Source organism: Aplysia californica, unplaced genomic scaffold (genome assembly GCF_000002075.1).
Source record: "Aplysia californica isolate F4 #8 unplaced genomic scaffold, AplCal3.0 scaffold00113, whole genome shotgun sequence".
NCBI lineage: Eukaryota > Metazoa > Mollusca > Gastropoda > Aplysiida > Aplysiidae > Aplysia > Aplysia californica.
The window spans coordinates 1,410,062-1,428,047 of NW_004797383.1; the positions used below are offsets into that span (position 1 = coordinate 1,410,062).

At 39.5% G+C, this 17,986-nt stretch overlaps 2 protein-coding genes across 5 annotated transcripts in view; one reads left to right on the forward strand and one right to left on the reverse strand.

The window, feature by feature from the left end:
* LOC101861801 (cytochrome P450 3A56) overlaps positions 1 to 4,943 on the forward strand; it is a gene marked incomplete in the record, with an annotated part of 10,260 nt that extends 5,317 nt beyond the window's left edge. Inside the window, 2 exon segments of the mRNA XM_013081072.2 lie at positions 1,167 to 1,451; positions 3,540 to 4,943. Coding sequence (XP_012936526.1) covers positions 1,167 to 1,451; positions 3,540 to 3,692 — 438 coding nt within the window.
* A 1,732-nt stretch (positions 4,944 to 6,675) lies between these two features.
* The window catches only part of LOC101862025 (centrosomal protein of 112 kDa), a 54,365-nt gene continuing 43,054 nt past the window's right edge, over positions 6,676 to 17,986 (reverse strand). For all 4 annotated transcript variants that reach the window (XM_013081074.2, XM_013081073.2, XM_035969088.1 and 1 more), the window contains 12 exons: positions 17,086 to 17,165; positions 16,637 to 16,772; positions 15,638 to 15,745; positions 14,504 to 14,686; positions 13,920 to 14,063; positions 12,811 to 12,897; positions 12,340 to 12,402; positions 11,879 to 11,931; positions 11,328 to 11,424; positions 9,942 to 10,031; positions 9,044 to 9,109; positions 6,676 to 8,065 (listed from right to left, as the gene is read on the reverse strand). In XM_013081074.2, the coding sequence (XP_012936528.1) occupies positions 7,913 to 8,065; positions 9,044 to 9,109; positions 9,942 to 10,031; positions 11,328 to 11,424; positions 11,879 to 11,931; positions 12,340 to 12,402; positions 12,811 to 12,897; positions 13,920 to 14,063; positions 14,504 to 14,686; positions 15,638 to 15,745; positions 16,637 to 16,772; positions 17,086 to 17,165 (1,260 nt within the window). In that variant the 3' untranslated portion in view covers positions 6,676 to 7,912. The remainder of the gene's footprint in view (positions 8,066 to 9,043; positions 9,110 to 9,941; positions 10,032 to 11,327; positions 11,425 to 11,878; positions 11,932 to 12,339; positions 12,403 to 12,810; positions 12,898 to 13,919; positions 14,064 to 14,503; positions 14,687 to 15,637; positions 15,746 to 16,636; positions 16,773 to 17,085; positions 17,166 to 17,986) is intronic.

Sequence of the window (17,986 nt, forward strand, 5' to 3'; positions counted from 1 at the left end):
ACACACACACACAGAGACAGAGAGAGAGAGACAGAGAGAGAGACAGAGAGAGAGAGAGAGAGAGAGAGAGAGAGCGAGCGTACGCACATGTACACACATAAACACACCCACGCCAGGGGCAGCTCGTGGGGCTAAAAAGTGGACGTGCACAATTAAGCTATCGCATGCTGAAGATAGTCAAGGGCATAGTAAATGAGACGGTGTATAATTTTAGGATCTTTTGGTTGGTGAGGGATGACCTCATGCTTTTATTTTCATTCTTTTTACTTGTGGACTAAATTTGTTTGTTGGCTGAACACCAATTTCGTTCATCTTGTATTGGAACTGAACACTCAAGTAATAACTTTCACTACTCCACTACAAAATCATTCAAAGGCACAGCTCATAGGACTGTCACGTTCACCTCCCTCAGGTTTACGGTCACAGAGACACTTAAAATAGTGGCAAGACAGACAATGAACCAATCACAATTCACTTGAGCACTCTGCTGGATTTTTCCGGGGCTCACATAATTTTGGCAAAGAATAGCACCCGGTCTATGGAGTATATTTTTAGACTGCCTACTGCGGATTATGTTTCGGCACTATTCGGCAGGAGCACATTTGAGATGTGCCGTCTTATTAATATTAATGTACCGCCAAACTCGCCACGAGTGTCGTCATCGCTTGGGTTATCCCCAAGAGCGCTTTTGTAGGTCAGGTTACACTGTTGAATATCCTATTATGTTTAGCTAAAGTGCGTGGACTATTGCATGGCATAGTAGATATTTTACGACGCTATAGACACAGAAATGGCAGTCATGGCGCCAGTGAGGACCTTGTTTTGATATAATATTTGGCTAGTGTTTGTTTCTGGCTTCTTTTATTTTTTTCTTTCCGGCGTTTAACGTAATAGAACATTTAAAAAATTTGGGTGGCACTGCACGACCGTGCTCTATGGACGAACCGCGCCTGACACACACAGACAAATAGTAATTGGAAGAATAAAATTATATAATCATGGCACAGATGACAACAGCTGAATAGGTCGTATTGATGGTGTAAAAGAATTTTACACCTGTTGGTTCTTCCTTTGTAAAATGAATAAATAAACAAATAGATAAATAAATTATTTAATAAATAAATAAATACATGTAGATAAAATGTGTATCTGATTCAAACCACCAGGTGATCAACGAATCTCTGCGCAGTTTCCCACCATCCCCATCAATCGCCCGGAGATGTTCAGAGACGAAGACTTACGGCAACATCACCATCCCAGCCGGGGCCAACGTCTTCATACCTATCTACAAGATCCTCCGGGATCCGGAGTATTGGCCAGAACCGGAGAAATTCGATCCGGACCGGTTTTCAGCGGAGAACAAAGCCAACCACGACCCTGTGGCTTTCCTCGCATTCGGGTTCGGGCCCAGGCAGTGTGTTGGAAAGCGGTTGGCACTTATGGAAGTCAAAGTGAGTTTTTCATTATGCGTTTTTGGTTTTAATTGCTTTCAAAGTACTGTGTGTCTAAAAAGACGACCCATTTAAAAGACAATAAATCGGTCCTCTTTGCACCAGTTTCAACAAAACTGAGCAAATACAATTCAATCAAATGGACGTAAATTCTGTCAATATGATGAAGGAAGTGTTCGAAAAAAATATCAAATTCTTAATATTTCAACTACAATTGAGGACAATGCAAAACTTTGCTTCTTCTTAAAAGCCAACCGCAATGTGTCTTTCTGCATTAAACTTGATTAAATAAAACATTTATTTGAAACTGGCAGTGCCAAACTCAGGGAAGGTGGCCACATGGCTGTTAAAATCATATTATGCTCCTGGTGTTGACAATTGCTTTTCAGACAAGCTCAAACACGCCGCTGGAAATTTTTAACAACAGTGTGACCTGTTTCTGGGTCGATACTTTGGACCTCTCTTTCAACGTTGAGCTTCGACAGTTCGGTTGTTTTTGGGATATATCCGTAGACTGTCTTTCAAAAGAAGACCAGAAGAAAACATAACATTTTGAATTGGTCATTAAAAAAACACACACAATGACAATGTCAGTTTGAAATAAATTCATTCATTAATTAATGTGCAAATAAATACACATAATGGTTGATTTTTTAATTGTAAAGTTTTGCCTTGAACTCAGTTTTTGTTGAAATTTTAAGTACTTAATATTCTTTTGAACAATTGGTTGATTTTCTTCATATTGATATATTAGACGTCTCCTAGGTTTAATCGTATTTTTACGGAGTTTTGTTAAAATTGATGCAAAGATGACTGAAGTGTTGTCATATACATGGGTCCTCATTATTTTTTAGACCCCCCCCCCCCAGTAGGCCTATAAGGTGTGCAATTGAAGACGCGAAATCTTCATAATGTCCGACTCCGATGGAACTCGATGGCTCAAAACTGCCTTTTTGGGTCTAGGAAGACGTTAAAGTGCATGTGATGCATATACAGTATTTTTTTTCTTTTAATTTAATAACTTGGATAGAAGACGTCTGCACTATTGTCAAGTGTTGTCCCAATAAGGCCCGCAGTGGGCCAGCCAAGTTGAGGCATTTGATTATTATGCCGAGCCCGAAGTGTCGGCGGTCACTTGAGAACACTGTCCTGGTTTTAAAGAGATTAAGGCTCTTGATTTATGGCCCGGTCACTGACCTACGGACGTTAGTAATTAACTGGGGGTGGGGTGTCAGCCCATAATAGGTATAGATGTCAACGAAAGGAAAAGAGATTATCCCTCTGTTGGAGGCAATCTAACTGGCGACCATGGTAGTGGTAAACGGTCTCAATACCACTTCTGAGTACAAAATATCCTTTCTTGTTATAATTGATAGAATCGAGCTACTGATGCAGTAAGCGCCGGCAGATCTAATTGTTTGGGTTTACACCTCCCCCTCCCAATTTCGACACTGCACTGTCACTGAAAAGGCTTAACCTCCATATTTAACGTCCGTCTCCGACATGACTGAGCCAGATGGAAGGGGGGGGGGGGGGGGGGTGTCGTGAACGACCCAAACAAACGGAGTTCAAGAATGTCCCTTTGTGGATTCTGATCAGGGTCATCCCACGAGTAGCATGATGCTAGCTCAGTGTTAACTGTGCGACTCGAGTCCGAATAACGACGGCCCACAAAAAAAAGACCGTAAAAGAAGTAGAGGGAGCAGACCCTTAGATAACGCCCACAAAATGCCCACAGATGAATCTGTAAAGACTGAGGAGAAGCACGTAGACATAATGATTGCCACGTTGTGCTGGATTTTGTTTGTTTGAGTAAAAAGAGGCACATCGACACAATAGTGGTAATTTAGTGCTGAGAAAAAGTAAGACTAAGACAGACAGACAGAAACAACAGGGAGAAAATAAAGAAGTAGGGCCTACAAGTGTGCGAAGAGAAAGCTAGACTGACAGACAGAGGTACAGTGATGAAATAGGGCTCACCTTGGCACTCTTGAACAGGACCACTTACTCTGTGGGGGGATCAGTTTTTGAAACGTAACATGTCTTACAAACTGCAAGATCTCATTTTGGTTTTGTTTTGTTTTCCAGGTGGCCCTCTGCCATATCCTGTCTCGGATGAAGTTTGTGTTGAACGAGCGAACAGAACCAAAGGAAGGCCAAGATGTCAAACAGAACCATTTCTTTGGGTTTCTCATTCCAGAGAAACCCATACACGTAGACATAGTTCCTAGGAAAGCGTAACAGATTGACACTATAATAAGAACAAAATAGATATTGTAAATTCGTTTTTGCACGATGAGGGTGTTTTTTGTACACGTATGCAATAAACACTGACTCTCAAAGCACAGGAGACATAATATTATTGAAGTTCCGTTGCTATAACACTAGCAAACTGAAGGGGCATTAATTGACTCTTGTTCAAATCAATAGTAGAGTGTTCTTGAGTTTTTTATATCTTTTTTTTACCATTCTTCATTTGCTTGACCGAGCTCTGCAAGGGACAGAAGGAAAGCTGATCTTTCAGATTCTGATTATTCCATTGAAATTATTCAGTTGAAAGTGGTTTTAAGCTCATCAAACATATCAGACGTTTCAGACCATCAAACAGATCCTTCAACTTTAAACCTCATTCAAACCCTTCAAGTCTCATAACAAGCAGGACGCAGACCTCCATTACTGCTGTGATTTCATATCCAGTGGAGTCCGCTTCAACCAAATTCTCTGGGACCGCCAGTTTTTGGTTAAGACAGGTTGTTCAAACAGAGGGGAAAAAAATAGTGATTTTATTTCCTTTCAGTTTACCATTGTTTTCGAATTATGAGTGTTCAGTTTAAGCTGACTCCACTGTATGTGTACAGCTGGATTATTGCAGCTTCTGTCTTGTCAATCCAGTAGTGTTTATGTCCATGCCCTTTTGCCATAGTCCATAGCAGAGAGGTACCTCTGATTTGTCAGCAGCAGTTTGACGAATTACAAAAGTCACTTATAAACGGTGATCACGGTCAGATTTAAGCAATCAAGAGTGTTACATTCTTCAGGTCATTTTCCTTAATGTCATGTCACTGAGATTAAAGGGAAGGAATATATGTTACAGTTAATGCTTATCTGACACTTTCACTGTCTCCATTTTTTTTTTCTTCTAATCTTTTCTACATCGTTGTTTTTAAATCAAGAATGCAAAACAAATCCTCCCATGACTTAACAAAAAACACTTACCATTTTGACAATTCCAATGGGAATTAATGGACCGAGACAGATTCAGTGTCTGCTGCACGTGACTTCTTTCCAACAGTTTATAAAGTTGGCAACTGTTTTATAAAGGAAACTTTATTTAACAACACAACATGGTTTAAAGATGTTATTGATATCCAAAGCATGTATGTCATTCATAATTTATGCTGTTTTCACGGAAGTCTCTCGTGTAAAATGTGTGTTTTATGTGATGTGGGCCAATGGTCTTAAACACTGAGTAAAACACCTATCTGCCAGTTAGCAATCTGAGTAGAAAATGTGCTTTCAAGATTTACTTCCAAACAAAAAAAGGTGTTAAAAACAAGAACCAAACATCACCTGGGTACAAACACAATATATTTTAATACAACTGTAAACATATGATGAGTACAACAATTTAAAAAATGATGGAATGTCTTTGACATCCGTGAGTAAAACGTTGAAGTTTCTGATGCAATGAGGTACTTATTTAAGTAATATTGCAAATATAATTTATATGTATGATATTGGCATTAGTCTTACCCACAGAACATCACAAAGGTGAAATTTAGAGCGATTGACCAAACCAACTGCTCAGTATGAAACTCCATCATACGTCACTATTTAAAACAGCATATAGTGGAGTCTTACAGCAAGCAGTCGGAATGTGCAGTTGTACAAGGAAAGAATAATATGAACGGTTAATGATGCAAGGCACTTTCAAGATTGTACAGACACAAAAACTTTGTGCCTTAAGTCACAGAATATTTGTCTTGACAGAGCGAAAAAGAAGCACATCAAAATGGCAACAGTCATTACAATCTGAGCAGACGGGGAGGGTTGGGAAGGAGAAAGGGAAAGTGACAGACAGAATACAAAAATATAAAGAAAAGAAGAAAAAAACTTACTAGGGCAAACACTTACATTCACAGTATATCACTTTAAATTTACTCTGTTAAAGACTCAGTTACTCTGTTCATAAAAATGTTATAGTAAAACAAAATTCACGTTGCACACCCATAGCCAGTGTAACTTTCAACTAACAATTTATCTGCATCTGAATACATGTAGTTACACATACATCAGGGCAGATAGTTGGAGTGAGGGCATTATCATGTATACGAAAAGTAGTTACAACGGGTGACTTGCCACAGCAAGTACCCTAATTTATTAGATACCAGGAGAAAGCTCCACAGCACTTCCTGAGATTCCATGTGATTTGGAACGGGCCCCCCTCCCCCCAAAAAAGTGGAAGGACTTCAGATAAAAACTACTCCAAGCAAATTGCTATACAGTGGAATCCTGTTATAACGAGAGGTAGGAGACCGGCGAAATGTCCGTTATAGCAGGATTCTCGTTACAAGGGATCCAGTAATACATTCAAGGGAAAAAGTAAAGTGGGCCTAATCTATGAGTTTGGCATTCTGTTTATTCCTTTTTGTATTTCCCCTGGTGATGATTTGTTCAACAGGATCTCTAGGTCTTACTTGATCAAAAATAGAATTAGGTTTCTTTCTCTAGCACTAGCAATGTTGACAGCTCGGCGTTGGCGATCAGAAAGAAGGGCCCTGGCTCTAGGCTAACTCGCCCGCTGTGTTGTCCCCCATCCCACCACACCCTGTGGTGCGTTGCGTCTGCTAGAGCAACTCACACATTCACTCCATCTATCACAGCATTGTGACCTCTCCGTCCTGCACCAGAGAAGTCAGAGACACGTTATGCCTAGATAATCTAGACTGGGCTGGCCTATCACGCGATGCGTTCTGCTTGTCTGCGCATGCCACACCCTCCCCACTCATTCGCTCCGGCCTTCATTGTTGGTTCGCGAGGGCTCTCCCATTCTTTGTTTCGCTGGATCACCAATAACTTTCTCAACTAGCAAGGTTTTATAATATGTGTAATTGGTCTGCGCGCTGTGCACAGCAGCAACAATATTCCGTTAAAACCGACTCGCGTGACGGTCTGATTGCGTAATAGCAGTATTTTATTTACAAAGATAAAGAAGGAGAAAAAACGGGGTTTTAGAATAGTGTCTTTATAACAGACTTCTCGTTGTTTCAGGACTCGTTATAAGTGGACTCCACTGTACAAATATAAGTATGATTAGTTTATAAATTCTTTATTATACAGTAAATTGGAAATACCCTGAACTGACATTGATCTCACTGACAACAAGCTGGGATATTATTGAAATAAAAATAATTTGATGATACCATAACAATAAGTACACAAGAGGCTACCACAGAGGAAATCTGACAGAAATTTCATGTCTATAAAACAAAACTGACAACCACAAAGACAATCATAAGAAGACCAGAGCAAAGGAAGCAGGAAAAGGAAAAGCAACTACTCATTCATTTCCCAACAATTGCAGTTTAAAAAACTCAATTGTAGAATGAAACTATGGCATGGGAGATTGCAATATAAGGAAAATGAAAATTGTGCTCAAAATGTTTCACGAATTAGAAAACTTTCATCCATATCACAACGTGTTGTATCTTGAAAAATGTTTTAATTCTGTTGAAGCAAAATTCTTATTTTATTTCAACATTGCCAGACTTTATCTCAGCTTTCTAGGTATGTAATTTTTCAAACATATCAGTTAGACAAACCATACCAGAAAACTCAAAATGCCCATAAAAGTAAAGCCAACCTCCTTAATATTTGCATTAAACAAGCCAGTCATTCTGCTCTATCTTATCAAAATAACGGAAGTTTGATGGCAGTGTAAAGACTGACTTTATAATATCAATCATGTGTCTTTCTATCAGATGCCACTACTATTGAAAGAAATGGAACGACCTTTGTGCTCTACGCTTTCTTCCTGTCACCTTATTTTTCTTTGTCTTCTATTTTCCTTTATAAAACAAAGCTGCATCTGACAGCAAGATTTTCATCCTTTGATGTAACTGAAGTCACTAGCATGGGAAGTGTCCCCTCTGGACGGAAGACAGTCTCTTGCTGTTAAGGCAAACTATGACATTTTTGCAGGCACTCGCTATTATCATTAATTTAAAAAATCAGAAAAATATCAGTACACTGTTGCATCCCTTTGAAGAAAAATGTAAGAATGTGTCACCACTGTGAAGAATTTTGAAAAAAAAGTGGTAGAATCTAGTTTTGCCCCTTCTAAATACAAAGTCTTTGGTCTTAGCTACAGTATGAGTCACCACTCTGAAGCATTTGAAAAGAATCGTCAAGAAAAACACTCCTACTAACAAAACAGTCTATGGTCTATGCTACAGCGCATGTCACACGGCAGACTTGATGGGAGAGCTGGTCTGAGATCCGAACGGTCCGAGGGATGTCTTGTTCCTAAGGTCTAGCTCCTCCTGTAACATGGTCGCCCGTTGCTGTAGGGACGTCACCTGAGACTGCAGTGAAGCAATTGTGTCTTCCAACTCCTGAGGAGGTAATTTCGATTTTATGAGTGGCAATGGAAAGGGAGAAGAGCGTTATGATTAAAACCCCATTGCTGACACACATAGCCCAGTGAGATGGCACTACAGAACCCAGTAATTTGTCTCACATTAATCTAGTATTTGAAGGACTTAAACATAAATACTTCTACATGGAGAGCCTAGCTCCTGACAGACCCAGCTGGAGAGCAGCTGCCATAGTAGGCAGCACATCATATGAGGCTTCACAAACAAGAAATGTTGAAACCAAGAGAGAAGCCCTCAGGCAGCGCACATCCACAAATGGAAGTAGAGCTTTTATAAGTTCAAACTGAAGCAAACTTTTCTCTGCCAGAATTGGTCTCATCGGTCACAGCAGAAGCCAGAAGTCACCTCCTCCATTAGTTCTTCTATTTTGCATGAGAAATATTATCTTCTGTGGATGTATTGGTCATCATCAGACATTGATAGACAAGGTATTATTATAATAAATATAATTATTATTGTTATTATTTAATTCCATTTATGAGTCTAACAAGAGACACTTTCTAAGTAAGATCCTTTGGTTACATGGCGAGTGAACATGGTCACATGAAAGTCTCACATAATGTCAAGTGACAATAACTGTCAGATTAGCCCTTGAGTGAACAACAAAGACTAAGCCTAGCTAAAAAAAAATTAAAAAATCAGGGCATAGTGCAGAGTCACCCACTGACAGTGCATCATTTAGAAAGAGCACATTATTTTGTTGTCCCTTTTGTACATAGAATGAGATTTGTTCATCATTTCTTTGAAAATACTAATTCCATTCCAAGTCAAATTTTTTAAAAGGATGAACAAAGGATGTTCCAATTTAAATCTATAGCCTGGCACTGTGTTTATTAAGAAACAGTGTATTAAGTTGGCGGGTTCACTCTCTAACAATAAAGGCAAAATACTCAACAGAAGACAAAGTTTTTGTACTGGTGCAACAAATCATGGTACCTGCTTCAACTCAGTTGGCATCAGTCCTCGCACTTTCTCTTCAAATTCAAACTTTAACACCGTGACCTGAAAGAAAAAAAAGCATTCTGGGTCTTTTTCAAATCACTAAATTAATGCTTTTTTTGAAGATTATAGCAGTAGTCTATCATGGCCAATTGCCAGTTTGTGTTGTTTTCTTTGCTAGCCTTTGTCATCCACTGACAACCCATAAGGGAGTAGGGGCTTTCGCAGGATTTATGGCATCTCCTGTCCCCATGAGGGTCCCTTCTTTGATCATTTGATGTATGATGTATTCATTGAAGCACCTGTGCCACCAGGATTCTCCTCTGCTCTCCACAACCTTCTCACACTTGGCTCACAAGTGGTCACTTTTAAGGACAAGCGGGCTAACCCAGATTTGGGTTTTTTCCAGAAACCTTGACCTACATCAAAAGTGGCCATTGTCCTACCTATAGGAGAAGTTTGGTTTCATTGGTGTGTATTTTTGTTTGATTATAGAGAAAACTCTCCTTGTCTTTCAGAGAGACAGAATGAGGATCCAAAAACTTTAACTTCGATTTTCGCAAAACAGCATTTATCGGGATAGCCCCCTTGTGCTTAAAAGCCACTAATTGCTTTTTCGTGAACCTCCATCTGTCCATCACCTGGGGAAATGCTGGGCTGAGCATGGGGACCCACACTAATTCTTTAATGGCAATGTGAGTCTTAAGAAAACGTATTTCCATACAAAAAGGTCTGTTTACAAAGAACATACATCAAAGTTATATAAAAAGCTAGACAATTTTTTTCACTGGGGTTTCTGTTTAGTCAAGATAGTCATTAAACCTTTGACAAGGAGGAACTATATACAGAAAACATTGAGAACACATTTCCAAAAGTTGACATTAAAAAGACTTACTCTTTCCTCAAACTCAGATTCTTTCTTCAGGAGATTTCTGTCAGCAGCTTGGGCTTTATTTCTTTGGTTTTCAAGTTCTCTTTGGATTGCCTGGAGATTGGGAACAAGAAATAGAACATTTAACCATATTAAAATGAAAGAAATTTGAAGGGTTCTGTGGCACTCACAACACCCAATAATGCCATGCACAGTATTTGTTTCACACACACTGCAAGGATAAGATGATACATTTGAGACCCAAGCCTTCTAAAGGTAAAAAGTTGTGACTGTACATTGTTGCCATTGTTACTGTTATAATTCAGATAATTCAGGAATTAGTCTACGTCAACTCATTCTGTCAAGACAGGGAAGGGTCATCCTCAACAGTGTGGGATTCAGCATTCCAAAAAAAAAGACAGATGCTCGATAACATTCACCCTTGCTAGCCTTGAACTCACTACTTCTGTATTCAGCAGTGAGGAGTTTAACTACCAGATACACATGGATAATACAGCAATGATAATTAACAATCACACAATAATATTTAGGGCCTTTCAAATAATATCAGTAAACTAAGTCGACTGACGTGGGTCTAGTGCGCAGGAAAGAAAAGAAAAGGTGAAGGGCCCTCCAGTAGCCATCAAAACTTTGATATATATATATGCATCCCAAGGTGAACAATTATAGCTTTGGACAAAAACAAGATGGATAGACAGATACAGCAGTGGAATAGTCAAGAAGTACAGCCTATCACTGGTACCCTCTGACAACTCACTCCACCACTGTGTGATTAAAAACATTAATACAGTGAAATCCGCTTAAAGTGAACTCTTTGGGACCAGAAGAAAGTGTTCACTTTATCCACTTTCTTCTGGTCCCAAAGTGTTCACTTTATCCACTTTCTTCTGGTCCCAAAGTGTTCACTTTATCCACTTTCTTCTGGTCCCAAAGTGTTCACTTTATCCAAGGTTCAGTTAAACCATTTTGGTAGGGTGGAGGCCTAGAAACAGTAGCTACGTGCAGTGGTAGGTCTAGGGTGGAGGTGGGAAGGGGGGACAACACAGCGGGTGAGCCTAGACTAGAGCTCTTTCTTTGCGATTGAGATTGCCGCCACCAATGCCGAGCTGAGATTGTCTGCCAATGCTCGAGGCAAAGAATTTTATTTTCACAGCATGGCGACAGTGACACAGTCGGTCCATTCTTCGCTTTCACTCATTTTAGGCGTTCACTTTATCATAATTCCCCCACGAAACCGGTGCATTTTATCCACTATTTTTTTAACTTAAACAAATAGCGTTTCAATCGGGACTACAGAATATCGTTCACTTTCACCAATTGTTCAAATAAAGCGTGTTCACTTTAGAGGGACTCCACTATAATTCCTTGATCTGAAGAGAAGCTACATACTGTGAGGTTGTGGGAATACTGTTTGCGTAAAGTCTGCTTCTCTTCATCGTACTGTCGCTTCAGCTCCGACAACTTTTCATCACTGCTCTCCTTCGACCTGTTGGGGAAATACAATTGGGTTTGATTTTACTTATGGCAGAAAAGGTCTATATGAAACATCCATAGAGGTTTCAGGCATAGGAACTGATGTCCTACAACTACAATATGCTCAATACATACATGTGAATGGAGGAAGGTAAGTTGAGGTAGTTGTGAACGTGTGTGCGTATGTGTGTGTGTGTGTGTGTGTGTGTGTGTGTGTGTGTGTGTGTGTGTGTGTGTGTGTGTGTGTGTGTGGAGAGGGGCATCAACAAATGGGACACACTTAATGAGCATGTATCTGAGTACAAAAAGGCAGGTGGGCATAATAATAAGAAATATGTACAGAGTAAGTGTAAGAAATGTGCTCTTTGCCCCTTATTGTTGGTGTTTGAGGAAGACTAAGGGAGAGAAATCAAGGAGGACAGGACAAAAAAGAAAAAAATAATGCTATTTAGGAAAAAAATTATGACCTTTTGATATCACCACGCAGTTGTGCCACAACGGACTGCAGCTCTGCCACAGACTGAAAAGAACAACAAAATAGAGTCTGAGAGTATGAACCAGAGATGCCCTAGTAAGTAATTTGAAGTAACTCTAAATTTTTTTTTTTGTGTAGCTTATTTCTGCCTCTGAAGCTTAAGATACAATGGGTTAAAGCAATGAAAAAAAAAACTATTATAAAAAATAAAACAGATAAGATAAATCCATTATACCACGGTTAAATCCAAAATGATCTTATCAACTTCAAAACAGGTATTATTTTTGTTAACTATTGAATAACAAGCCATAAAAATAATTTAATTTCAATATGAAAAATTAATGATTTACATGGCTATTTGTGTCATTTGGTTGTTCAAACTCTTTTGATATGTAGAAGTATTATATAATCTTAAGCAAAAAAAAAAAAAAACATCTTTAAAGAGTGACCAACCTCTGCCGACTTGTTGCCTCTGTCTGCATAATCTTTCTCAATGGTTTTTAATCTTTCATTCGTCTGAGGAAATGAGGAAAAAGTTATCTCCTTTACAAACAAGTCTGCATCACGCACTTAGCATAGTGTTGTAAAAGCACACACCGATAGATTAGCAAGTGACTTTATTTTAGTAAAACATAGAAAATAAAATGGTTTAAAAAGTATATTACAGTGTATAAAGCTATTCTGACAGTTTTTTCCAAAGAAAAATCTGCTTTCCCTCCAAAAATACAACAGCATTGCAACTGAAGATACCGTTCAGTAATTTTCCTAACCATAGAAAATAAGAAAGGTTATTTTAAAAGACAATGATCAAAACTTTTGATTTCCGAGAAATTGTTCTTACACCAAATGGGTAAGAAAAAATAAAAATATGAATCACTTTCAAAATAGGGTTAAGAACTAATAGAATGAAACTGTTCTAGTTACCTTTTCTAAAACCGTCTCCATCTCAGTATTGTGGGACTTCTGCAGTTCTAACCTCTGCTGTTCGTTCTCTGTTCTGATTCTGGCAAACTGAGGACCGCACAAGAGATGAGCTAGAGCACAAACAGCCCAAAATACATTTCTCTGCAGCTGTACTCTTCTCATTATTATGCTTTGCAGCTTTGACCACCCTATAAAAGATATGGCAGCTGGAGGCTTGTTACCCATCACCCCTCGGCAGCCTGTGTACTTCCTGCTTACCCTTGGCCCTGGCTACTACGAGGAGAACAATACAATGTAATTGTACACCCCCAAGGACACTGTTTAGATCATTAAGGATGTGGGTTGTTTTGACCATGCCTGTCAGGGCCAACCTGGGTGGAGAGGAATACAACGTCCCAGCAGAAAAACAGAGACGGAGATTTACTCGATAAAAATTCTCTCCACATGGGAATAAAACTCAGGTCTTTTGGATCTGACAGTAAACTGCTTTATCACTACCCCAGACACCGGTACAAAAGAGATGTTCATGGCATCACAGGAAGGCGAAAAACTATGATTCAATATAGATGTTTTACACTGGCACTGACACATCTATGACATGGGCTGTTTCCATATGGCCAATCTGGGCTGAGGGGAATAATCACCCTAGCAGACAAATACAAATACTCAATAATAAAATAACCCCCACACTCAGGAACCAAAGTCCTGTTTTCAGCATGTCACGGCAAAGACAACTACACCACAGACACGGTAGGCTAGATGCAACTTATTTGCTTGTGATGAAGAGCTGGTGTACAGATATCATATGCTCTCTGGAAAAGTGTAAGAGAACCACCCAAAATGAGTTATATAGCACAGCAATAAAAACAAATAAATTCAAAGTTCAATAAATTGTACATGGAATGGACTTCCACTCAACTTCAACTGACTTTTGGACTGATGCCAACCAACAATAACAATACCTCTAGGTAACACTGAAAAAAAAAAAGATAATTAATAATAATGATAACTGCATTTATATCGCGCATATTTATGCTTTACAGCACGCTCTGTGCACTTCACAATTACGATTATTTTTAGGTCAGTTCTAGAAAGCATGCGTGTCTCACCTCAGCCTCGTGATCGCGGTGCATCTTCTGCTTCTCCTCCTCCCGCAGCAGGCCCAGCTCCACCAGCTGCTGTTTGCGTAGTTGGTTTGCCTGAACAAGTTCCTCGCGCAGCTCTCTGATCAGACGCTCACTGTCATTGGAGGCCTGAATGAGAAACATTTCACACAAAAATTTTGTTTTAGAGGACAAATGATGATAGAAAGGATTAGGAAAGAAAAAGCAGCAGTTCCCTGTTGCAATTCAGGCACAGTCGTGAGCTTGACAACGTTGGATCAGCTCATTTACAATTCTACTGTGCATAAGAACAGGTTAATGTCCCCCCCTTTGGGAATGACCTAAAGACACTTCAGTCTGTAGCACCGCCTTGGGGGCGTACACCTCAGCTTAATGATATAGTGCTACATGTAGCCTGCCATCCACTAACAAAGTCGTGTAGGTTTTTTTATTGAGATTGAGCAGTAAACTACCTACTAACAAAGTCATCTATTTCTTTTTACTGAGATTGAACAATAAACTTCCTTCCTCCACAAAAAACCCCTACACCACTTACCAAGTTGTCTGTTCTGTTTTTTTCAAACACTGACCTTCTCAGCGCGGTCCTGCCTCTCCTTGAGCCGGGCCTCCAAAGCCAGCACCTCCGCTCTGTGTAGATCCTTCAGGTTGTCCATGTCCTTGTCGTGCTCGGCTAGGAGGTATTCCTTCTGCACATGGAGCTCACGCAGCATCTGGGACTTCTCCCCTTCCAGGGACATCTTCATTTCCGCAATCTGCAGACAAAAAAATAATCATTATGACATTAATAAAATAATAACACAAATAACAATAAATACCATGGATGGTTGCAAGTCCTGCAATCAAACCGTAAGACTGTCGACATGCTAAAAAAGATTGACTCAACTCTCTAACCTGTAACTTTCTAATCAGAGTCATATATTGCATGATGCGTTAAACTACTATCATCTCTAAACCTGTAAGAAAAGAAGATTTTTGTGTTTTTGTATCATACTTTAAAGATTATCCAAAAAACCTGCACCTCCTGATAAGATTACTTTCAACATCAATAGTTTCAAATTACCCCCTAAACTGTCACACTATTTTCCTTTAAAAAAAAAGAATTATAGTAGATCTACAATTTGTGCAGTCCAGAGCTCATGTAAGAACTGGTTTACAATTAAAGCGACACAGAATAACCACAACATTATTATGACAAGACAGCTGTGGATGTTCATTGGTAAGTTGGGCCATTGGCACTTAAGTCAAAATGGACTTCTCACAATATCCTCATCATACGCCAGAAACAGATGGGTCTTACATGCAATAACGCATTGCTACCTCAGAATTATAAAGTTCTATCTGCTCAGTAGCTGGTTTTGAGAAATCTGACAGGAAATTTTTTTATTTCACACCATGTCAAGCTTTTTCAAATGTAATTCTTCGAATATATCTTGATAACGATTCTGAATAATCTGACGATAGAGGATTTGATTTCTGACATCATGGTCCTAGTAACTCAAAACGGCCAAAAATGCCAGATAGAACCTTGCAATTCTAAGGTAGTGACAAGTCTTCTGTACAGACAACATCCTGTTGACTGGCTGAACATCTACATTTGAGCATGCAGATAACCCATTGTACATCAAATCTTGAAAAAGGGAATCAATTAGAGTGAAACTTTATTTCACTTTAAGTTATTTACTCAACTCTCATCATTCTCGTACCTCGTGTTGGTGTTTGTATCTGTCGTCCTCTAGCTGCCTGCTGAACTCTTTGGCTTGTTTTTCTCGAGCTTGTTTGGATTTTGTAAGATCAGTTTCCACTTGTTCCATCTGTGGGGAAAGAAACACACAAGAACATGTGAACATCTCCACGGTAATGTCTACCAAAAGCTTATTGAAATAACTGAATTATGTCCCTTACCCACATCCTGGCACAAAGCCATACCAAAATGAACAATTTTCGTTCATTTGAAATTCCTCATTAAGGTGCTATACACTCAGGAAAATTTACTTCATTCCATGGCTGTGAGTATGCAAAGGAGGCAATTTTGACCTTCTTGCCTCACTTCGCCAAAAGAGATGTCAGACTTGGTAGATCAGTGCATATATATATGCCTTAGCGGGGCCGAGCTTAACCCTTCTTCGCACCAAATTCAGGCTTGAGCATGCTGTGGTGTGAACCAAACAGTCATCCCCAGGGAGCTCAGAAGCACAAGTCTTGAAAACAACAAGGGACTGGACAGAAATAGTTTAACCTTCGGTAGATATATGAGTAGAGCTGCCAGCACTGTCAGCAGCAGGAATCATATTTTTAACAATTTTCTTGAGAAGTACTGTTAGCAGCAATCATATTTTATTACTTGGAAAACTGTAGATAAATTATAACAATTTTATGAGCCATGGCCATCCTTATCTATAACGATTGTCATGATGGGTCTGACTGACATAAGCTTATGTTCGACACTAACTATATCGTAGCATAAAGAGATGATAATACAATAAAATTCATAGCCATTGGTAATGAGGGAAGAGTTACACGTTAAACCCCTTCTCAAATGAATGTGACTTTAAAATGAGTAAAGGGAAGCACAAAAATAGATTCATGGTCATTACGAGCAAGGGAAAAGCAAAACAGATCAACAAAAACAATGGTAAAAAGGAGAAGGATTTCCAGTGGCCCAAAGAAACCACCCACTCCTTAGAGTATGGTCAGTCAATTACCTGTTGTTTCATGTCATCATAAATCTTGACTTGATTCTTCTCCACCTGACTTTTGAACTCCTCCAGCGCCTGTTCACTTTGCTGAGCTTGTTTCTGTTTCTCTTCCTTCACTTTGCTCAGTTCCTGCTCTTTTTCTCTGAGGAAAAAGATCCAAGATCCAATCAGAGACTATAGCGGTACACTTGGACTGTAGAGGGAAAATATTATATCAGAGACTTTAGAGGGCAAATATTCAGAGATAAAAGACGGAGACTATCAAATCAGGAACCAACAAAAAAAAACATTAAAAAAGATACTTTCGGCTTTTTGCAATTGCAAGAAGATAAGAAATTGTCAAGATCAGGACAAGGGGAAACGATACATTCAGATATCAACTACAACAACTGACACAAACAACAATAATGCCGTCAGGACGCAATTGATGTCACAGAGAACGAAGAAAAACACACTTGAGATTTTGCTCCATTTTTGTCAATTTCTTGCTCCAGTCTGTATCCAGTTGCTCCATTTCTTTCTTCATATTTCTGATCTGAAACAGAGTAGAGAAAATTATTACTAATCTTGTCATAAACAGAAATGTACAGAAAAAGTCCATGTGTCACAGTTGTAAGGAGGAGGAGGAGGAGGAGAAGAAGAAGAAGAAGAAGAGTTTTAGTTTCGCAACGTTTTTATGGCGCTTGCAACTGCATAAGGTCATATGAGTGTCAAGGGGTGGATGTCGACAGAGAAATCCAAACGGGGAATCATGCTTTCTCTGCTCACCTGTCTAGCCTCAACAGCACAAAGTCTGCTTCGACTATCAAGGCACCCGGAAATAACAGTTCACAAGAGAGTAACAAACATACAAAAGAAGTAGAGGAAAAATGATGAAAGTAAGGATGAGGCAAGAAAAAGCAGCAGTTCCCCTATGTTGTTTCGGAACAATATGAGCTTGACATTGATAAGCCAGCCCATTTACAATTCTACTGTGCATATGCCTGTCCTCAGAGAAATTCGCGCCCGCAACAAGTTGTGCGCGCAACTTTTGTCCTCAGAGCAACTTTCGCGCAACTTTTACCATTTTCGTGAATTCGCGAATTTTAGCCAATTTCCCGGAAAATTTGGGAAAATAATAATAAAATTTCATTAAATACACCGAAATTTTCTTCCACGACTAAAAATAACGACGCCAAGGGGGACAATTCGCTCCTTTGAACTAGCCTACGGGGTGCCCGCCGCCGCCCAGTGACCCGGGCCGGGTCAGGTCGGGTCGGGATGATCGCCCGACTCGTCGCCTGAAAACAACGTGTTTGTTTTGAAACAACAAGTCGGGCACGATCGACTTGTACCACAATAGCCACTTTGCTGCAC